Genomic DNA, 21,459 nt, shown 5'->3' with positions numbered 1-21,459 from the left:
GCATTCTCAAATCCCTCCCATGGTCCTGCCTCCCGCTTCCCAAGTCAGTAGCTTCCTCCACCTCGATTACTCTCTGCACTCTTCCAGTTCTGGATCTTATACATTGCGTTCACTTCACCATTGCTGGCTCTGGCGCCAGTGTTGAGATCCTGAGCAATGGAAGGCCCTCCCTAAAGACCATAAGACCCTAAAAATTAGGAACAGGAGTAGGCCCTTCTGCCCATCAAGCCTGATTGGCCATTCAATAGGATCATGGCTGATCCCACATTCCTCATGTTCGGTTTCCTGCCCTTTTCCCATAACCCTTGATTCCCTTACTGATCAAAATGCTATCCAGTCTTAAATATGATATGGAGATGCCGGCGTTGGACTGAAGTGTGCACAGTAAGAAGTCTCACAACACCAGGTTAAAGTCCAACAGGTTTATTTGGTAGCATGAGCATTCGGAGTGTTGCCCCTTCATCAGGAAGGGGTTCCGACATCTCATGCTACCTAAGAAACCTGTTGGATTTTAATCTGGTCTTAAATATGCATAAAAACTCTGTTCCCACAGTCTCTTTGTCAAGGAGTTCCAAAGATTCACAACCCACTGAGAAAATAAATTCCTCCTTATCTCAACCTTAAGTGATTGTAAGACTGTGTCTTCTGGTCCGAGAAACATCCTCTCAGCATTTGCCCTCTCAAACACCTTAAGAATCTTGTATGTTACAAAGAGATCATCTCTCATTCTTTGACATTCCTATGAGTCCCAACCTGTTCAATCTTTTTAATTAAAACAATCCCTCCATACAGGGGATCATCCCAGTGAACCTTCTCTGAACTCCAATTAAATTTACGGGGGGGGCATATCTATAAGGTTCATGGTGGGAGATATAGGAGGGATGCCCGAGGTAGATTCTTTACTCAGAGAGTGACTGGGGAGTGGAATAGACTGCCTGCTATGATAGTGGAGTCGGACACTTTAGGAGCTTTCAAGCGGTTATTGGATAGGGACATGGAGCACTCCAGAATTATAGGAAGGGAATGGCTTGATCTTGGGATTGGACATGGCTCGGCACAACATTGAGGGCCAAAGAGCCTGTACTGTGCTGTACTGTTCTACGTTTTTTAAATAATATTTTTACTTAAATAACCTCTCTGCATTTAAGACACTCCTTAAAGTTTACCTCTTTGACCAACGACCAGAGATGGGAATTTTATAGACAGCACATTGTAAGGCTCTAATATGTGCTGCCTGAAAGGATGGTACAACAGTGTTCATTAGGAACTTTCAAAATGTGCTGTTGAGAAAGGAGAAATTGGAAGGTCATGAGGAAGGCACAGGGGACTTGGGCTAACTGGAGAGTTCTTACAAAGGGCCAGCACAGATATGATGGGCAGAATGAGTTCTTCTACCCTGTATGGGGAAGCAAAGGCCTAGTGGTATTAATGTTGGATAACACTGATAATACTGATCCAGTAACTCAGCTAACGCTCTGCGGAGTAGGGTTCGAATGGTGGAATTTGAATTCAATTAAAAGAACCGGAATTAAGAATCTACGAATGACCATGAAATTTTTGTCGATTGTCAGAAAAACCCACCTGGTTCACTAATGCCCTTTAGGGAAGGAAATCTGCCATCCTTACCCGATCTGGCCTACATGTGACCCCAGAGCCACAGCAATGTGGTTGCCTCCAAGGGCAACTAGGGATGGGCAATAAATGTTCGCCAGCCAGTGATGCCCATGTCCCACAAATGAGAAACAAAAATAATGGGACAGAATTTGACACCAAGCCATAGAAGAGATATTTGGGCAAATTACCGTAAGCACGGTCAAAGGGGGAGGTTTTCAGAAGTGGCTTTGAGGAGGAGATAGATGATGTGAGGTTTAGAGTGGGAATTCTAGTGCTTGGGGGCGGCACAGGTGGTAGACTGAGTGGTCACGCAATGATGTGATGACACAGCTACAACAGAGATTGTGTGTTGGGAGTGCAAGAATGCAAGTGTAGGAAGTGGCCGATGTATAAACCACTCGTTATTTAGTCTTTATGATCTGTGATTTGGGACCATTTACACAGCTGAAGGTACAGCTGCCAACAGTGAAGCAATTAATGGGGACTGCCCAAGACTCCAGAATTGAGGGAATCTTGGAGATTTTGGTGAGTTATTGGGCTGGCGGAAGTTGCAAAGATTAGTAGGTTGGGGAAGAGGGGAGGGGCAGCAGGGGGTCACGGAAGGACTTTAAGACAGGTTGCAGATTTTAACATCAAAGCATTGCTTAAGTGGGAGCCAATGTAGGTGAGTGGGCATAGAGGGTGGTAGGTGAATGGGACTTGGGGGGGGCGGATTTTCCCACCCTGGCCACCAAGGGAATTGTAGCAAGTGGGAGGCAAGGGTACAGACCCCACAAAGGTTCTATGACCTTGGGCAGGATTTTCCAGCTTTGGAGCGAGCCCAGCTGGAAAACCCAGCCCTTTTGCGTAAGGTGGAAAGCAGTGAAGACCACCCCCCTCCCCACCCAATTATTGTCTCAGTGTGAGGATGTTTTATTTCCTCCCAGATGCCCTGATTCACATTGCCAATTTTGTGCCAGTTTGCTCTCTTGCTCTGCACAGTTTTGGAGCTGTGGGTTTTTTGCCCAGCTGGAACTCGTGTGAGACTGCCGCAGATTCACTTCTCTGAGGCTTCAGCACTTGGCAGTGAAGGATCTCCACGCTATCAGTCTGGCCACCATTCAAAACTCCAGCCCCAGAAATAAACAGAAAAGGCAATCTTGCATCCTAAAAGTAAAGGTCATCTCTCCTCCTTTCTGTTTAAAAATGGAATCGTTTTAATAAAACCTGAATTGTGTGGGAACGTAACATGAAGGAGTGGGGAGGGTGGTGGAGGGGCGTGAGGGTAGGGTGGGCAGGGGAGGTAGTGAATAATTTCCAACCATTTGAACGAAGAGAAGTAAAGGGCTGCCAACTCTGGTTGGTGTTCGTTTCTGGAGGTTTTATCACGTGATTTTCTCCCATAAACCCCTCCCATTGGTCAACCATGCCGGGCACCCATTTCTTATCGCCAATTAGAAAGGGAACATGTTTTGTCACTTAAGTGCATCGATCTTTGGGAAGAGACAGTGGTGTCGTGATGTGTCACTTAACTAGTAATCCAAAGATCCAAACTGGGGACATGGGATCAAAACCCACCATTGGCAGCTGGTAGAATTTAAATTCAACTAATAAAGCTATGATTGAAATAATGGTGACCATGAAGTTATCCCTTATTATTGTAGATGCCCATCTGGTTCCTCAAGGGAAGGAAATGTGCCATGTTCACCTGGTCTGACCTACATGTGACTCCAAACTCACAGCAAGGCACAGAAAAGATTTGCTAGGGTGCTACTGGGACTTGATGGATTGAGTTATAAGGAGAGGCTGGGTAGACGGGGATTTATTTCTCTGGAGCGCAGGAGGCTTAGGGCTGAACTTATAGAGGTCTATAAAATAATGAGGGGCACAGATCAGTTAGACAGTCAACATCTTTTCCCAAAGGTAAGGGAGTCTAAAACTAGAGGGATAGGTTTAAAGTAAGAGTGGAGAGATACAGAAGAGTCCAATTCTTTCACACAGAGCATGATGAGTGTCTGGAAGGAGCTGCTGGGGTAGTAATAGAGGCGGGTACAATTTTGTCTTTTAAAAAGCATTTAGACGGTTACATGGGTAAATGGGTATAGAGGGATGTGGGCCAAACGTGGGCAATTGAGATTTGCTAAGTGGTAAAAACTGGGCAGTATGGACAAGTTGGGCCGAAGGGCCTGTTGTCATGCTGTAAACCTCTCTGACTCTATTGCTGGAATTTTACCGCCTCACCCAGCTGAGGCTTGTAAGACCCCGCTTCCGAGTCCAATGGAGAACGGTGTTCTGCGAGCCTTGATTCCAGGGTGGGCGCGCCAGTAAAAGTGCAGCATACGATTCAATGGAGTCGACTCTTAACTGCCCCCAAGAAAAGATTCAGCGAGACACTTAATTCAAGGCAATTAGGGATGGGCAATAAATGCTGTGATGCCCACAACACATGAAAGAATAAAACAAAAATTATTTCAACAGCTTCTGGCACAGAAGTAGCCCACTGTGCCGCTGCCAGCACTTTGGACAAACTCCTTCCCGCAGCACTTGGCATACTCATGCCTCTCCAAATATTTATCCAATTCCCTATTTGGAAGTTCGTATTGCTCCATCAACGGCCCCTCCGTGTCTGAGACCATGCAATGATCCTCTTCCTAACAATCCCTTGAGGCAATGCCTTTCAATTCCAGTAATAACAAGAAGGTTCTTTTTTCTGCTTTTCTCCCCATGTTGCTGGCAACAGTAACCTAGAGATGAATCTTCAGGTATTGGAAGCTTCCTGGACAATCCTAGGGATTGGCTATCATAGAAGTTCTGATCACCCCACTGCCAGTAATCAGCAGTGTACAACACCCAATTAAACAGACACGATCTGCAATTTGTTGAACAACTCCCCTTGTGAGTGAGACTTCTCAACTCGGGTGTTAAGCTGTTAAAGAAAAGCGTATGGGATCCATGGCTTCATAACTAGAGAGAACTGAGGAAGATAAAGCAAGGTCATTTCAATGATACTTATATAAATCACTGGATAGGGCCCCCGCTGGAGAATTGTGTCTTTATTCTGGGTGCCATACTTGAGGCAGGATGTCAAGACCTTGAAGGAGGTCCAGTTACGCCAATGGTGCCAGAGATGAGGTGCTTCAGTTACTTTAGGAGACTGAAGAAACTGAGATATTTCTTCAGAGAGATCGAGGAGCAAGTTAATATAGGTGTTCAAAATAATGAAGTGTTTTGATTGAGGCAACACAGTTTTGTTAGGGGTGGCACGGTGGCACAGTGGTTAGCACTGTTGCTTCACAACGCCAGGGACCCGCGTTCAATTCCTGGCTTGGGTCACTGTCTGTGTGGAGTTTGTACACCCTCCCCATGTCTGTGTGAGTTTCCTCTGGGTGCTCCGGTTTCCTCCCACAGTCCAAAGATGTGCGGGTTAGGTTGATTGGCCATGTAAATTGCCCCTTAGTGTCAGAAGGAGTAGGAGGGTAAATATGTGAGGCTAAGGGGAAAATAACAGTGTGGGATTGTTGTCGGTGTAGGCTCGATGGGCCAAATGGCCTCCTTCTGCAATGTAGATTCAATGATATGATGATTTGAGTAAATCTTTCCAGCGGCTATTTCCAAAGTGTACTCTGTCAGACAAACAATCCCATTCCCACATTCATTTAATAATGATCGGATACCTTTTTCAGTTTGATCACGCCCTCCTGAGTCTGTGAGTCGGTCGCGATTTCAAAGAAATCTCTGCCATCTCCATCGATGATTCCGTAGGTCACCATCCCATTCTCTCCAATGTCTGGATCTTTGGCCTTTATCCGTCCCACTACTTCTCCGACATCAGCAGCCTCTGAGACCGACATCTGGTACACACCTGATCAGAAATGAACGATGCACGTTGTGTTTACAATGGAATTTCTTACTTGAATGTCATGAGCCGCCATTAATGACTTGGTACAAATTGAACCTGGGCTGAAAAACATCATGATGTGGAGATGCCGGCGTTGGACTGGAGTGTCACTCATCTGACAAAGAAGCAGCGCTCCGAAAGCTAGTGGCGTTTGCTACCAAATAAACCCGTTGGACTTTAACCTGATGTTGTGAGACTTCTCACTGAAAAACATCAACAGGCATTGCTCTGGAGGTGCACATATGTGGTATCTGACACCCAGCGCTGTTTGGAGTGCTGGTGTCGTGTTTTTGTTTCTGGGTGAGCCAAAAACGTGAGTTCAAACCCCACTGGGGCAGTTTGGTCATTTGAATTCAGTATCAGTATAAAAAATCTGGTATAAAAATGACTATGAAGCTGTCAGATTGTCAGTAAAAAGCCAGCTGGGGGTTCCTTCAATCACAGTCTTTAGGGGAGGAAATCCTTCTGATCTGACAAAGCGGCACGGTAGCACAATGGTTAGCCCTGCTGCCTCACAGCTCCAGGGACCCGGGTTCGATTCCCGGCTTGGGTCACTGTCTGTGTGGAATTTGCATGTTCTCCCCGTGCCTGCGTGGGTTTCCTCCCACAGTCTGAAAGACATGCTGGTTAGGTGCATTGACCCGAACAGGTGCCGGACTGTGGCGACTAGTGGAATTTCACAGTAACTTCATTGCAGTGTTAATGCAAGCCTGCTTTGTGACCCTAATAAATAAACTTCAGAGTCTAAATCTCTGACTTCAGATCCAGACCAACCTGACTGACTCTTAACCACCCTCTGAAGTGGCTTGTTTAACCTCCGAGGTTGTTCAAGAGAAAGGCCCCCCACTTTTTGAGGGCTTTTCAGGATGGCCATTGAATGGCAGCTTTGTCAGTGATGTCCACATCCTGAGAATGTATGAAAATATGTCACCTGGAGAATGTTTATACTGTGATCCAAAGGTTTCAGTCCATCGGGATAATGAGTGAAGGATCACAGACCCCACAGGGCGGGGTTTATAAATTAATTCAGGGAAAGTTTGGGGACACTTAAGAATGGGTGATTTTTTTTTGCTGCTCCTTTGCTTTTAATGGTAGCTTGCTCACATCACAGTTTGAATGTCATGGACCAAGCTACACTCCAGAAACATCAGTCCATATTCTTTGTTGGTATTCTTGAGGCAACAACAATGGGAAGGGCTACAGTGTACAGGCATTGTCTTGCAGCTACTTCAGATAGTATTTATTCTTATAAATATTAAACAGAAAAAAAAATTAGCAATGCTTTGGGAACAGCCTCAATACAGAGGCCCGGGCCATTTTTCTTACAATAAACTTAAAGTATTGGAGCAGGTGGAGCCTTCCATCTGCTTTGACCAAGACCGCAGGAAACTATGAATCGCGGTCCATCATACAAACCAGCCTCCTATCTATTGATTCTGCCTACACTTCCTGCTGTCTCAGAATCACAGCTAGTATAATCAAGGATCCCAGACATTTTCTCTTCCAGTTTCCTCCATCGGGAAAAAGTTACAGAAGTCTGAGGTCATGTACCAACCGACTCAAAAATAGCTTCTTTCCTGCTGCTGTCAGACTTTTGAATGGACCTACCTTGTATTAAGTTGATCTTTCTCTGCACCCTAGCTATGACTGTAACACGACATTCTGCACTCTCTCCTTTCCTTCTCTATGAACAGTATGCTTTGTCTGTATAGCGCGCAAGAAATAATACTTTCCACTGTATCCCAGTACAGGTGACAATAATAAGTAAAATAAGTTGCACAAGCCTTTTCAATTAACTCATGACTGATTAATATGTTAACTTCCTCTACCTGCTTTGGTTCCGTAGCCCTTAATAGTGAAGTGAAAGGATAGGGTGAGCTTTCTTACTTTGCGGGAACTTTGGAGGATTGTCATTGACGTCTGTAAGGGTGATTGTCACTTTTGTGGTCCCGGAGAGACCTCCCATGTGGCCGCCCATATCTTTTGCCTGTATCACCACAAGATATTCCTCTCTTGCTTCCCGATCCATGTTGGGAAGAGCAGTCCTGATGATGCCTAGAGAGAGGACGAAGGGAGATCACCATTACCCACATTGTACAGGCACTGTTCCACATAGAGAGAAAATGAACCTTATTCCGAGGCTGCTTGGCTGAATGGGAGCTTAAAATCCTCCTGGAAGCAACAACATTAATTTGCATTTATATCCCATCTTTAATACAAAAAAAAGTCCCAATGTACACTCCAACATGACGTTATCATATAAAATTAGGTAATGAGTCACATTAGGAGAGATGAAAAGGAGCTTGGTCAAAGAGCAAGGACAGAATTTTGCCATCCCGCCCGCCATGGGAATCGGAGCGGGTGAGGAATGGACCGTGGAAAGGTCCATTGACCTTAGGTGGGATTTTCCGGTTTTGGAGCGAGCGAGGCCAGAAAATCCCACCCGTAGTCTTTATGGAGAGGATCAAGGTTGCATTCCAGAGCTTCCAGACAGAGGAATACGTTGGGAATCTGGGTCATACAAGAGGCCAGAGTTGACAGAGTGGCAGAGGTCTTGGCGGACTGTCAAACACAGAGAAAGGAAGGGACAGAGCCAGGGAGAGATTTGACAGCAGAGGTGAGCTTTTAGGATTGCATTGTGGCCATACTGGGAGCATTGGGCTAACATGGGGCTTGAGGTGATTTTTACGATACAGGGAGCAGAAATTTGGATTGGCTCAAGTTGATGGAGGTTACGACAGATCTGAAAAGGTGTTTCCTTGCTTGCTCTTTGCAAATCAACTGCTGAGGTACCCTGCACTCCCTCAGCCACTGAATCACATCTGGGATCGTCCCGGCCTGAGGACAAAGCAACAAGACTGAAATGCATTTTCAATAAAACCCCAGGATCTGGATTTCCTTGACCTCCCTTATTGGCCAAGCGTTTTTCATTCATCTGAGCAAAGAATCTTTCCCTGATACCAGGAGCATCAGAACAGGAGGTGGTGGCCTTCCAACCTCCTGAGTCCCCCTCCACTTTGAGGAGTCAACGCGCTCTGAAACAGAAGGTCTTCGATGTCTGCGAGGGGTTTTGGGAAGCTCTTTGTTCCTGAGAGCAGCTATCGAAAGTGCTTTCTTTCCCCAATCTTTCCTCGTGGCTCATTCTCCTCCAGTATGTGAATGAGCCCTGGGGATAAACATTGCGAGGAAAGCAAAGCCAAATTACTAAAGTACTCTTTTCGCCAGCAGTTCCAAGGGCTGACTATAAAAGCAAATTAGTCCCGCACCCCTCATCTGAATAAATTATGCAAATGAAAAAAGTCTGTACAACGCTCTGCAAACCACCAGTGTGATATAAAACACAATGTTATACTGTTTATAAACTTTAAAAATTGCTTTACAGTAGCTCTGTGTCCCACTCCAGGATAGTAATGAGATTTAGTTTTATTTAATGTCTATTGCAGCTCAACAGAAAGTGTCTCGCTAACCATGGTTACGGTTCCAAAACACATTTTATTATCATTTAGAAACATTACTTTTCCCTGGTATTTTGGCTCCACTTTAACCTGCTGCGTGTTTTTGGGAGCAGTTTGGGAACGGCTGGACGATGGGGAAAGACACGATGGCATAGTGGTTAGCACTGCTGCCCAACAGCGCCAGGGACCCAGGTTCGATTCTCAGCTTGGATCACTGCATGCTGACTCTGCATGTTCTCCCCGTGTCTGCGTGGGTTTCCTCCCACACTCCAAAAAGTGTGCTGGTTATATGCATTGGCCGTGTTAAAATCTCCCTCAGTGTAGCCGAACAGGCACCGGAGTATGGCGTTTAGGAGGTTGTCACAGTAACTTCATTGCAGTGTTAATGCAAGCCTACTTGTGACACTGATAAATAAATTATGAAAGAAGGAGTGGAGAGAAGTGAGGGGACAGGATACTGGGAAGTGGGGAGATCAATGAGAGCTGGAGAAAACGGAGGTAGATTGGGGAAAAGGAGAGTGTGGAATGTGGAAGAAGAGTGAGGGGAGGGAAGATGATTGAGAAAAAGTTCACGCGGGGGAGGATGGACAGAGGGTGGGGAAAGGAGGAGGATGGAGAGAATGGGGAAACACTACGGGGGAGAGTTGGGAAACAGGAGGGCGGAGAAAAGATTGGGAAAGGGGAGCAGAAGCAAGAAATGCTGGAAAATCTCAGCAGGTCAGACAGCAACTACGGAGAGAGAAAAGAGCCAACATTTCAAGTCAGGATGATTCTTCGACAGAACTCAAAGGGGAGGATGTATAGAACGTGAAAAGGGGAGAGGCACAGAGGAAAGGCACGATCAAAGAGAAAGGCTTTGAGGAGGACGGGACTCAGGTGGCAGGGTTGGGAAATTGGTGAGAAAGTTCCACGGGGAAGAAGTGTCACGATTTAAGTAACGAGTATATTTTGGACTTCCATTTTGGAAAGGAAATTGGTGTTTTTTTTAGCTTATGATGGGTGTCAGGCAGGAGCTGGGAGTGTGATTGTTATCAGCCTGAGGTTCAATACGGTGGCAGCAGTTTAATGAGGAACAAGTGTAGGTCATTTAGCCCCTCAAGACAGCTCAATTATTTAATAAGATCAGGATTGATCTCCATCACACATCCATTTACCTGCCTTTGATCGAGATCTCCCAATACCCTGACCTAACAAAAGCCTATCTCTGTCAGCCTGGACCGCAACAACATTCCCCAGCACCCTTTGGGGGAGAGAATTCCAGATTTCCATCAACTGCTTTGTGAGGAATTACTTTATTTTTTTTCATCCTAAGTGACCGAGCTTTGATTGAAGATTGTGAAGTCTTGTTCTCGATTCCTGGACCAGATGAAACAATATTTCTCCACATCTATTCGACTGAATCCTTTAAATATTTTAAATACCTTGGAATCATAGAATCCCTACAGTGCAGAAAGAGTCCATTCGGCCCATCGAGCCTGCACCGACCGCAATCCCCCTAACCCCACAGTATTTACCTGACTAATCCCCCTAATTTACACATCTTGGGACACTAAGGGGCAATTTAAGAACAAAGAACAACACAGCCTGGGAAACAGGCCCTTCGGCCCAATGAGCCCCGCGCCGCCATTTTAACATTATGAGACCCCTCTCCACCCATGACCCTTGTCTATGCTTATGGCATTCCACATTGAGGGAAGACTAACTTAGGGACAATTTGTTACACCTAACAGCACATCTTTGGATTTGGAAAGAAAACAGAGCACCCGGAGGAAACCCATGCAGACACGGAGAGAACGTGCAAACTCCAAGCAGACAGTGACCCGAGATGGAATTGAACCCCGGTCCCTAGCGCTGTGAGGTGGTGATGCTAACCACTGCGCCACCATGCCGCCTTGTTCAGATGGATTGCCTCCCATCTCAAGTCTTTCTTTTCTTGAATGTTTGATCTTGGGATGCCATTTGGCCTATCGAGTCTGCACCAACCACACTCCTACCCAGGCCCCATCACTGGCAAGGCCAGCATTTATCGCCCCCTTGCTGTTTGACCTTGTGAGTCACCGCAGCCCAACGTGGTGAAGGTGCTAACTCTAACTGCGTGGATTGCTGGGGGACAGTTTCGAGTCAATATGGCTGGAATTCTCCGGCAGTTCACCGCTGCCAGCGGGAACGGAGGATTTGGTGCTCTGGCAAATCTTTCCCTTCACTGCATTGGGACCAGCAGACCCCAGCTACGGGCGAGGTCGGGGAATCCAGCCCATAAAATCACATGTAGGACAGGCCCAATAAGAATGGTGCCCCTGAAGGACATAAGCAAACCAGCTGGGTTTTTACAGCAATCCGGTTTTTCCATCAGCATTATCGGTGAAACGATTCTACTCCAAATTTATTGATCGATTAAGTTTAAAGTCCCCTGGGCACGATGGTGGGATGCATGTTACTGGCCTTCCTCATCCAGTAAAGTTAACCACTATGCTGCCCTTCCTCCGTAACTCGAGGTAATAGAAGCCAAGTTTATCAACCTCTTTCCTCCTAATTTCATAGGATCATAGAATCCCTACAGTGCAGAAGGAGGCCATTTGGCCCATCGAGTCTGCACCAACCACCATCCCCACCTAGGCCTTACTCCCGCAAACCCAAGCATTTTTACCCTGCTAATCCCCCAATGCTCACAGGCAATTTAGCACGGCCAATCAATCTAACCAGCACATATTTGAACTGTGGGAGGAAACCAGAGCACCCGGAGGAAACCCGTGCAGACATGGGGAGAACGTGCAAACTCCGCACAGACATTGATCCGAGGCCGGAATTGAACCTGGGACCTTGGTGCTGTGAGGCAGCAGTGCTAACCACTGTGCCACCGTGCCTTCCCACACTGTGCCACCGTGCCTTCCCACAATGTGCCACCATGCCTCCCCAATGGTGGCATTTGACCCTGGTATCATCTTGGTGAGTCTGCACTGCATCCTTTCAAAGGTAATAATATCCATCCCAGATACTGAACACAATTATTTCAGACGTGGCTTGGTTGGAATTACCAAATGTTTAGGATCATCCTGACAGACCGAGAAATTAAATATTACCATCCAGGAATCAGCAGCAAGCAGCAACCAGGGGAATATTCCAGCATTACGCACTGCGCCGGGGATCCGGGTTTGATTTTGGCCGTAGGTGACAGTCTGTGTGGAGTTTGCACATTCTCCCTGTGTCTGCATGGGTTTCTCCCAGGTGTTGTGGTTTCCTCCCACAGTCCAAAGGCATGGGGGTTAGGTGGATTGGCCATGCTAAAAAAAGAATGCCCCTCATTGCCCAAAAGATGTGTAGGTTCGATGGGATTAGCCATGGTTAATGTGTGGAGTTACAGTGATAGGGCAGGGGAGAGGACTTGGGTAAGATGTTCTGTCAGAGAGTTGGCACAGACTCAATGGGCCAAATAGATTCCTTCTGCACTGTAGGGATTCGATTCATAGCAGCATTATAATAAATGGTGTTCTTTGATGCCTTCTTTGCGCTGATTAGTTGTCAAATTTTTGGAGGTGGGAATTAAGTGGGAGAGTTGGCAAACTATAGACCTTGAGAAACGGATTTGCTTCATTTATCTAGCGCCCACCGTGAGGTCTTTTCCAGCACTCCACCAGCCACCTTGATACATTTTTCTAGCGGGTCTATCAGTGTGAAATGGTCGGTGTTCGTACCTGTCTGAGGCTCCACGGAGAAGTAAGGCTGACCCTCAAGAATGCTGTACACCAGTCTGGCACTGTTCCCATAGGACGGGTCATCGGCATCTGTGGCTGTGACTTGAATGACAGAAGTGCCTGAAAGAGATGTGATGATCACATTGTCAGAGGGAGTGAGCGAGTGATAAATGGAGACAGTGCATGAAAGACTGCAGAGAACCCAAACCCGAGCCTCCCCATTCATCATACTGTCAGAAACATTATACCTCTCGCTGTCAGCCATGTGATGCCAGAGTTTTGTTATGAAACGTTTTGCAAACTGCATCAGGCAAGAAACTGTTGGCAATTTTAATAAAGGATACTGAGGCACGAGCAAAGTTGCAAGAAAACGCTTACAAGGATAACACCTAACAGAAAGGCTACAACCACCAGGAAAGACCGAGTGACCCAGGGGCTGCTTCCTCTGGATAAGGGGAGACTGAGGGATGAATTGAAAGGGGTCTTGTAAAGATTCTGTCGGGGTAACGTGGAGAAAATGTGTGGAATGTAAAGCCCTCCTCCATGGCGGGTTTGATGGTGAGGGACATTTACTTGGGCAGGAGGGCAGCACTGCTGCCTCACAGCGCCAGGGACACAAGTTTGATTCCTGGCTTGGCTCACTGTCCGTGTGGAGCCTGCACATTCTCCCCGTGTCTGCGTGGGTTTCCTCCGGGTGCTCCGGTTTCCTCCCACAGTCAGAGAGACGTGCGGGTTAGGGTGCATCGGCCGTGCTAAATTCTCCCTCAGTGTACCCGAACAGGCACCGGAGTGTGGCGGCGGGGGGATTTTCACAGCAACTACATTGCAGTGTTAATGTAGGCCAGCATGTGATACTAATAAAGAAACTCTTAACTTGGGTCCTTGTGCATGAATCGCAAAAACCCAGCTTGCAGGTGCAGCAGGTGGTCAGGAAGGCGAATGGGATGCTGGCCTTCATAGCGAGGGGGATTGAATATAAAAGTAGGGAGGTCTTGCTGCAGCTGTATAGGGCATTGGTGAGGCCGCAGCTGGAGTACTGTGTGCAGTTTTGGGCGCCGCACCTGCGCAAGGATATTTTGGCCCTGGAGGGAGTGCAGAGGAGGTTTACTAGGCTGATACCGGAGTTGAGGGGATTGAGCTATGAGGAGAGGCTGAATAAACTAGGCTTGTACTCGTTAGAGTTTAGAAGAATGAGGGGAGATCTCATTGAGACGTATAAGATGATGAATGGGATGGATAGGATAGAGGTGGAGAGACTCTTCCCGCTCAAAAAAGACAGTAGGACTAGGGGGCACAGCCTCAAGATAAAGGGGAGGCGGTTTAGAACGGAGTTGAGGAGGAACTTCTTCACTCAAAGGGTGGTGAATCTCTGGAATTCTCTGCCCGTTGAAGTGGTGGAGGCTGCCTCGCTAAATATTTTTAAGAAGCGGGTTGATGGGTTTTTGATAAGAGAGGGGATTAAGGGTTATGGGGAGAGGGCGGGAAAGTGGAACTGAGCCACGACAGATCAGCCATGATCTTATTGAATGGCGGGGCAGGCTCGAAGGGCTAGATGGCCTACTCCTGCTCCTATTTCTTATGTTCTTATGTTCTTATGTTCACGTTACTTTACTCTGGCACGTGGCTCCCTGCCACCCCCACTCCTTCCAGACTGGGCAATGGCCAAAATGACCGAGTTACAACAGCCTGAACAGCAATGAGATTTCAGTCTCCAAAGTTCAGAATTGTAAAGGAAAAATAGAAGTTCCCCCAACCTCAGGATGTCTCAGAATGCTTTCCAGTCGATGAAGTATTATTGTTGTTGTGATGTAGGAATTCAAAATGATAAGAACCAGAGAACCTTTCATTTTAGTTAGTGGTGACCGAGGGGCCCGTTGGCTAAATTGTGGCGCAGAATAACATCATCAAAGCGATTTCAATCCTCACATTGCCTAAGCGTACAGCCTTCTACGCCACAATCAGTAAGCCTTGGATGACAACACTACATAGCAAGAATCATTGAGGGTGGCACAGTGGCACAGTGGTTAGCACTGCTGCCTCACATTGCCAGGGACTCGGGTTCAATTCCAACCTCGGGTGACTGTCTGTGTGGAGTTTGCACGTCCTCCCCATGTGAGTTTCCTCCGGGTGCTCCGGTTTCCTCCCTCAGTCAAAAGGCGTGCGGGTTAGGTGGATTGGCCATGCTAAATGGAGATGCCAGGGGTAAGTTTTTCACTCAGAGGGTGGTGAGTGAATGGAATCGGCTGCCGTCGGTGGTGGTGGATGCAAACTCGCTGGGGTCTGTTAAGAGACTTCTGGATGAGTACATGGGATTTAATGGGATTGGGAGTTATAGATAGGCCTGGTAGGTCGGGATATGACCAGCGCAACTTGTGGGCTGAAGGGCCTGTTTGAGCTGTAGTGTTCTATGTTCTATGTTCTAAATTGCCCCTTGTGTACAAAGATATGCAGCTTAGGTGGATTGGCCATGCTAAATTGCCTCTCCGTGTCCAAAGATGGTAGCCATGATGAGGAGGTGCTAGCATTGGACTGGGATGGATACTGTAATAAGTGTCACAACACCAGGTTAAAGTCCAACAGGCTTATTTGGAGTTATGAGCTTTTGGAGCACTGCTCCCCACTCATCTGATGAAGGGGCAGCGCTCTGAAAGCTCGTGATTCTGAATAAATCTGTTGGACTTTAATCTTGTGTTGTGACACTTATTACTGTGTCCAAAGATGTGCAGGTTAGGTGGGTTGGACATGTTAAATTGAACTTTAGCTTCAGGTGGAATAGGAGGGTGAATTTGTGAGGTTACGTGAATAGGGCCTTGGTGGGATTCTTGGTGTTGCAGGCTCGATGGGCCAAATCAATAGCATGGGTTCTATGATTCTACGATAAGTAGTAACCTGGATGTGGGGAGGAGGCAGGGGGTAGAAAGTCTCTTCAAAATAAGGCCATGGATTTCATCTTAATGCTCAACTACTTTGGTCTGTCCACATTAGAGAGAGACACTGCACTGGAACCTGAAAAAAAGATTATCAGCCTGTCTAATTCTACCTTATATATCGAAATGATCTCTTTATTCCCTCTTGGATTGAAACTGCAGTTGTAAATCTGAATCACCCGTGTATTGTCAGCAGCTAATGAAGTGTTTACAACATCTTTAACAATTGATTTTATTTATTGAGCTGAGGGATGCCAATGTTTGTGAATGAGATTTTGCACCCGCGTGCAATCCAGGACAACATCACACACTCCCGGGCCTGAGGCAAACTATTGCGGAGGCTGGAGATCTGAAATAAAAAGCGAAAGTGCTGGAGATGTTCAGCAGGGCTGGCAGCGTCTACGGAGAGGGAGAGAGCTTTGACAGGTCAGAGAGGGGAATCAGGAGGCAGGTTCATTTCATCCTATAGCAACATACGGTTTTAAAAATGAGGGGAGATTCTATAAGATCTATAAGAGTATAGTCCCAGTTTACTCAGTCTCTCCTCATAAGCCAACCCTCTCAACTCCGGAATCAACCCAGTGAATCTCTACTCTACACCTCCTATTCCACTACAATTCTTTCTCTTAGACATAAACACCTACTTAGGTTACAAAAACAGAAAATGCTGGAAAATCTCAGCAGGTCTGACAGCAATCTGTGGAGAGAAAATAGAGCCAACGTTTCAAGTCTAGATGACTCTTTGTCAGAGCTCTGACGTAGGGTCATCTACACTCGAAAGATTGGCTCTATTCTGTCTCCACAGATGCTGTCAGACCTGCTGAGATTTTCCAGCATGTATTGTTTTTGTTTCAGATTTCAGCATCCGCAGTATTTTGCGTTTATCTATAGATTCGGGTTTGCCTGGTCCATTCTCACTTTGTAACTTTAAAGATGAAGTAAAAACTGTTTGAGAAAAGAAGGTCGCTTTCTAAGATCTTTCAGCTATAATAAACTTCCTGACTTGATTTATTATTGTCACATGTATTAGTATACAGGGACAAGCATTGTTTCTTGCGCGCTGTATGGACAAAGCATACCATTCATAGAGAAGGAAAGGAAAGAGTGCAGAATAAAAGAGATTACATTAGAGTATTGTTAGAGAGTTTAAAAGAGTTAGAGTTTTAAAAGCATAGAACAAGATAGAATTAGAGGGCATGATGGACACAGCTCGCAAGAAGTTGCCTCGTTCCAGTGCCATCTTGTAATCTAAGGCTCAGAATTAGACGTTGCACAGTGGCACTCTATCATGTAACACAACACAAACTGAGGGGAATGGAATTGTAAAGAACCCCCTCAGACTGTGCGACTCACTGAATGTAAAATGGTGAGTATTGTATTTCTCACAATGGTGCGGAAACACCTCAAAGAGCAATTCATTCTATGTAGACAATGAAGAACAAAGAAAATTCCAGCACAGGAACAGACACTTCAGCCCTTCAAGCCTGCATCAGCCATGCTACCCGACTGAACTAAAATCCCTACCCTTCCGGGACCATATCCCTCTATTCTCATCCTATTCATGTATTTGTCTAGGTGCCCCTTAAAAGTCAAATCTTTGCACAAATTCTAATGACCATTTTGAAATGTCTCTGACTGTATTGAAGCATCTCAGAGTGCAACTTGATCTATGTGGAGAACCTGGACATTGTTGTACTTCGTGTGGTGGCCATTTTGAAATGTTTGTAATGTTCTTGCAGATATTTTACAGATAAAAATATATTTTTGCAAAAGACATTAGATTAATTTTGACAGCACAACCTTCCAACGGAGGAGGTATTAAACAAAGAGAAAAATCAAAGTCCAACTCATTACAACATACAGTTTTCAACAATTAGCTTTCCAATTTTGGTTTTACCGTTGATCTCAAAATGTGGGACTGTTGTCCATCAACCAGAAATAATTTGTAACACAGCACATTAAAAACAATTAAGTCTCTAATGTTGTGGAGCCAGTTAGTGAATGACAGTGAGTAAAGCAATGAAGGAGGACACCAACAAAGAAACCCCAGAAAGAATGATGTATAAACAGGCACAGTAAGAACAACAATGTGCATTTATATAGCTCCTTGAATGTAGTTCAACCTCACAAGGTGCTTCACAGGACCAATTATCAAACAAAATGTTACATCACGCCTCATAAAGATATGTTGCGTAGGGGATAGGGTGAAGTTCTGTAGCATCATAAAGGCGGAAGAAGAAGTCAAGAAGCCAAGAGAATTGGAGCTCAGGATGTCACCAACATTGATGTCAATGAAATTTTGGGAATCAAGCATTTGTGAGAAATCAGATTTAGAGGAAGGCAAAGATGTCTGAGTTTTAGAGCGGAAGGGTTAATAAGCAAAGGGAGGGGCAAGACCATAGAGGGATTCCAACACAAAGGTGTCAATATTAGAATCGAGTCATTCCAGGACTGGGTGTTACGTAGACCAATGAGCATTGGGGTAATGGGTGAAGAGGACTTGGTGCAAGCTGGATGATGAAAGAAGAGTTTTGATGATAAGTTGACAAATAATGCAAGGTCCAAAGCCATGGCAGAATATCCCAACAAGAAATAGAACCAGAAGGTCATCTACCCCCTCCTCCACCATTCTATAAGGTCATGGCTGATTCAACCATGTCCTTCAGGCTATTTATCCCCCCATCGCCTTGACTTCTTGGAAGATTAAAATGTGTCAAATTCAATCTTGAATACGTACAATGATCCAGCATTGAAATGGACAAACATAGAGGTAATAAAAGCATGGGTGATGGTTTCAGCATCAGGTGTGCAGAGGTTGGATATAAGCAATGTTACAGAAGTGGAAATAGACAGGCTTGGTGATTGAGGTAACGTGAGGTTAAAAGCACGGGTGAGGGTTCAAACAGGATACCAAGGCTGCAAAGAATGTCAGACAATTGCAGAGAGGGGACTGGAATCAGTGGTGGGGAAGCAGAGATTGCAGCAGGGACTGATGGTAAGGATTCCATCTTCCCAGCATTAAGACGGAAATAAATTTCTACTCGGCCAACTCGGGAAGCTAGACCAATGCTGGCAAATTAAAGACTGGATCATGAGAATAAGATTGAGCACAGTAATAAATAAGTAACTCAGCAAAGAAGTAGAGCACCAGATAAGCATTGTAATAGATAAGTAGAGGAATGAATGAGTAGATTAAGGAGTAGTGTAATGAATAAATGTACCAACAAATGCATATAGTGATGTATAAATAATTAAATATCAGATTACAATATTGAATGGCTGTCAATTGACGTTAGAAAGATGAACATTACAATAAATGCAATAATGAATGAATACAATAATGAACAGATGAGAAAGGCTGGAGCGATGAATGATTATGAGTATATAGTAACAATGAGTAATTGATATGATAGTGCACATTATAATGAACAGGAACACATTCTCAGTGTATCCTTCGGTGAGAGCGATGGTACCTACCCACATTGGACATCTCTGGGACTGTGGCATGATGAGGTCCAGTCAAGAACTCGGGAGGGTTGTCATTAATGTCCTGGACTTTGACAATGAACTCAGAGGGAGGTTCCAGAGGTTTGTTTGTTAGCCGGTCCACAGCTTGCGCCATCAAAGTGTACTCAGCACGCTCCTCTCGGTCCAGTGTCTTCGTCGCATGGATATTCCCCGTTTTCTCATCGATAACAAAAATAGTCCCAGCGCCCTCTCCTGAGAGGATGTATCTGATCTTCCCCCCTCCGCTGTCCAGATCTGTGTGGAGCTGCAATGAAAAACACACCTCAGGTATCACGGATCACCCAACATAATAATTTACCTGATAGAGTCTCACCATCAGGAACTCCTTTTAAAGAGTGAGTCTCACCCCATGACTCATTGTTATAGGGAAAGAGCTCTACTCTACACGTCCATTTCAAAAAAAGTCAACATTCTGGATCCTATTAAAGAGCGAGTCCCATCATCAGGGACCCCTTTTAGGATTATATTGACTGGAGTTTAGAAGAATGAGAGGGGATGTCATGGAAATTTATAAAATTCTAATAGCGTCGATTCAGAAAGAATATTCCCAATGGTGGGTGGAGTCCCAGAACTAGGGGTCATAGTTTGAGGATAAGGGGTAAATCTTTTAGGACCGAGATGCGGAGGAATGTGTGGAATTCACTCCCACAGATAGAAGTTGAAGCCAAAACGTTTTCTGAATTCAAGAAGAAATTAAATATCACTCTTGGGGCTAAAGGGATCAAGGGGTATGGGGGGGAAGGGGGATCAGGATATTGAATTTGATGATCAACCATGATCATAGAGAATGGCAGAGCAGGCTCGAGGAGCCAAATGGCCTCCTCCTGCTTCTAGTTTCTGTGTTTCCAAGCAGAAATTTTTCAGAAATGATATTTGAACAAAACGAACGATTCTCCCTCTTTCTCTTTCACTATTTGCTCTCATTCTTACGATCCAGATTCCCAAAGTCTAGAGTTACTCCCGATTTGTCCTTTTCTCATTTTCCCCCAATGCAGGTTGCTTTCTTCAGCACCTGGCTGCGTGATCTCAGACTGATGAATGATTAATCTTAACACCAAACAAGGATTCGCTTCCCAGCTCTGACATCCAGCTCTAAGCAAGAATTTAATCGCCAACTCCTGACCTGTGGTATTATCTCTTGCCGAATGGGACAAGTTGCTTCAGCGCACAAGGCCACAGACCAATGCCAAGCAGGTGTAATCTATTCTAATCCTCTACTCTTCTCCTCTTATCAATACCTTTCCTTTCTTTGTTCTGTCTTCTTTGTCTCAGGAAGGTGAGACACAGCAATGTGGGAATGATGCCTCAGTCGCACAGCTCCCTCAGTCAGATCCTGTCTGGAGTAACTACATTTAGTCGGAGCTGCACCGCAGTCAGGGCATGTTGGCCTTATTGAAGGGGCTACAGCACAGACTCACCAACATTGTACCGAGATTAAATCACCAGGAAATTTGAGTGACCTTGGCTTGCGTTCCTTTGATTAAGGATGATCTGAGGAAGGTGTTCAAAATGTTAAAAGGATTCAATAAAGGGGGGGGGGGTATGGCAAAGTTGTTAGCTCTGGTTGAGGAATTAAGAATCCATATAAATCTACAGTGCAAAATAAGGCCATTCAGTCTGCATTGACTCTCTGAAAGAGCATCTTATCCAAGCCTTCCCCTCTACTTTAGCCCCATAACCATTCACCTAAACTACATATCTTTTGGACACTAAGGTGCAATTTACCACGGCCAATCCACATAACCTACACATCTTTGGAGTTTGGGAGGAAACCGGAGCACCCGGGGGAAACTCAGGCAGACACGGGGAGAACATGCAAGCTCCACACAGACAGTGACCCAAGCCAGGAATCAGACCTGGTCCCTGGTGCTGTGAGGCAGCAATGCTAACCACTGCGCCACCGTGCTATCTTTCTCAGGGGGTGTAATCTTAAAATTCGGACTGGGGTCAGCTGGGAAATCAGGAGGCTCTTTTTCACACGGGACCAATTGGGAATCTGAAACTCCCTTCCCTAAAAGGTTGGACTCTGAAAGAAAATTGGAGCTGTTGGATTTTTTTGTGGTAGGAATATCAAGGGACATCGGCTGGAATGTTACTGCTTCACCTGCCCTGGAATCGGGCCGAGCAAGGCTCGCAGAACGGAAATCTACATTGGGCTCAGGAGGGATTTTACGATCTCACCCAGGTGAGATGGGCAGTGGGGTAAAGACAAATCAGTGGGAGTTGAAATATGAATCATCCATGGTGGAACTGGATGGTGGAACACACTCACCAGGCTGACTGCGATACTGCTGTTCTTAACTCTTAATAAATCATCCTTTTTTTACCCCTGGCCTGAGGCTTTTTGAGAGATTTTTGGTGTTTCT

At 45.6% G+C, this 21,459-nt stretch overlaps 1 protein-coding gene across 3 annotated transcripts in view; it reads right to left on the bottom strand.

The window, feature by feature from the left end:
* cdh11 (cadherin 11, type 2, OB-cadherin (osteoblast)) overlaps positions 1-21,459 on the bottom strand; it is a 205,692-nt gene that overhangs the window by 55,894 nt on the left and 128,339 nt on the right. For all 3 annotated transcript variants that reach the window (XM_080186691.1, XM_080186693.1, XM_080186692.1), the window contains exons 3-6: positions 19,043-19,337; positions 12,639-12,758; positions 7,379-7,546; positions 5,268-5,455 (exon numbers count right to left, since the gene is read on the bottom strand). In XM_080186691.1, the coding sequence (XP_080042817.1) occupies positions 5,268-5,455; positions 7,379-7,546; positions 12,639-12,758; positions 19,043-19,337 (771 nt within the window). The remainder of the gene's footprint in view (positions 1-5,267; positions 5,456-7,378; positions 7,547-12,638; positions 12,759-19,042; positions 19,338-21,459) is intronic.

This window comes from Carcharhinus amblyrhynchos, chromosome 4, assembly GCF_965287045.1.
Source record: "Carcharhinus amblyrhynchos chromosome 4, sCarAmb.v2.hapA, whole genome shotgun sequence".
NCBI classification, from domain to species: domain Eukaryota; kingdom Metazoa; phylum Chordata; class Chondrichthyes; order Carcharhiniformes; family Carcharhinidae; genus Carcharhinus; species Carcharhinus amblyrhynchos.
The sequence above is the reverse complement of the archived record's forward strand: the minus strand, read 5'-3'. Positions and strand labels throughout refer to the sequence as shown.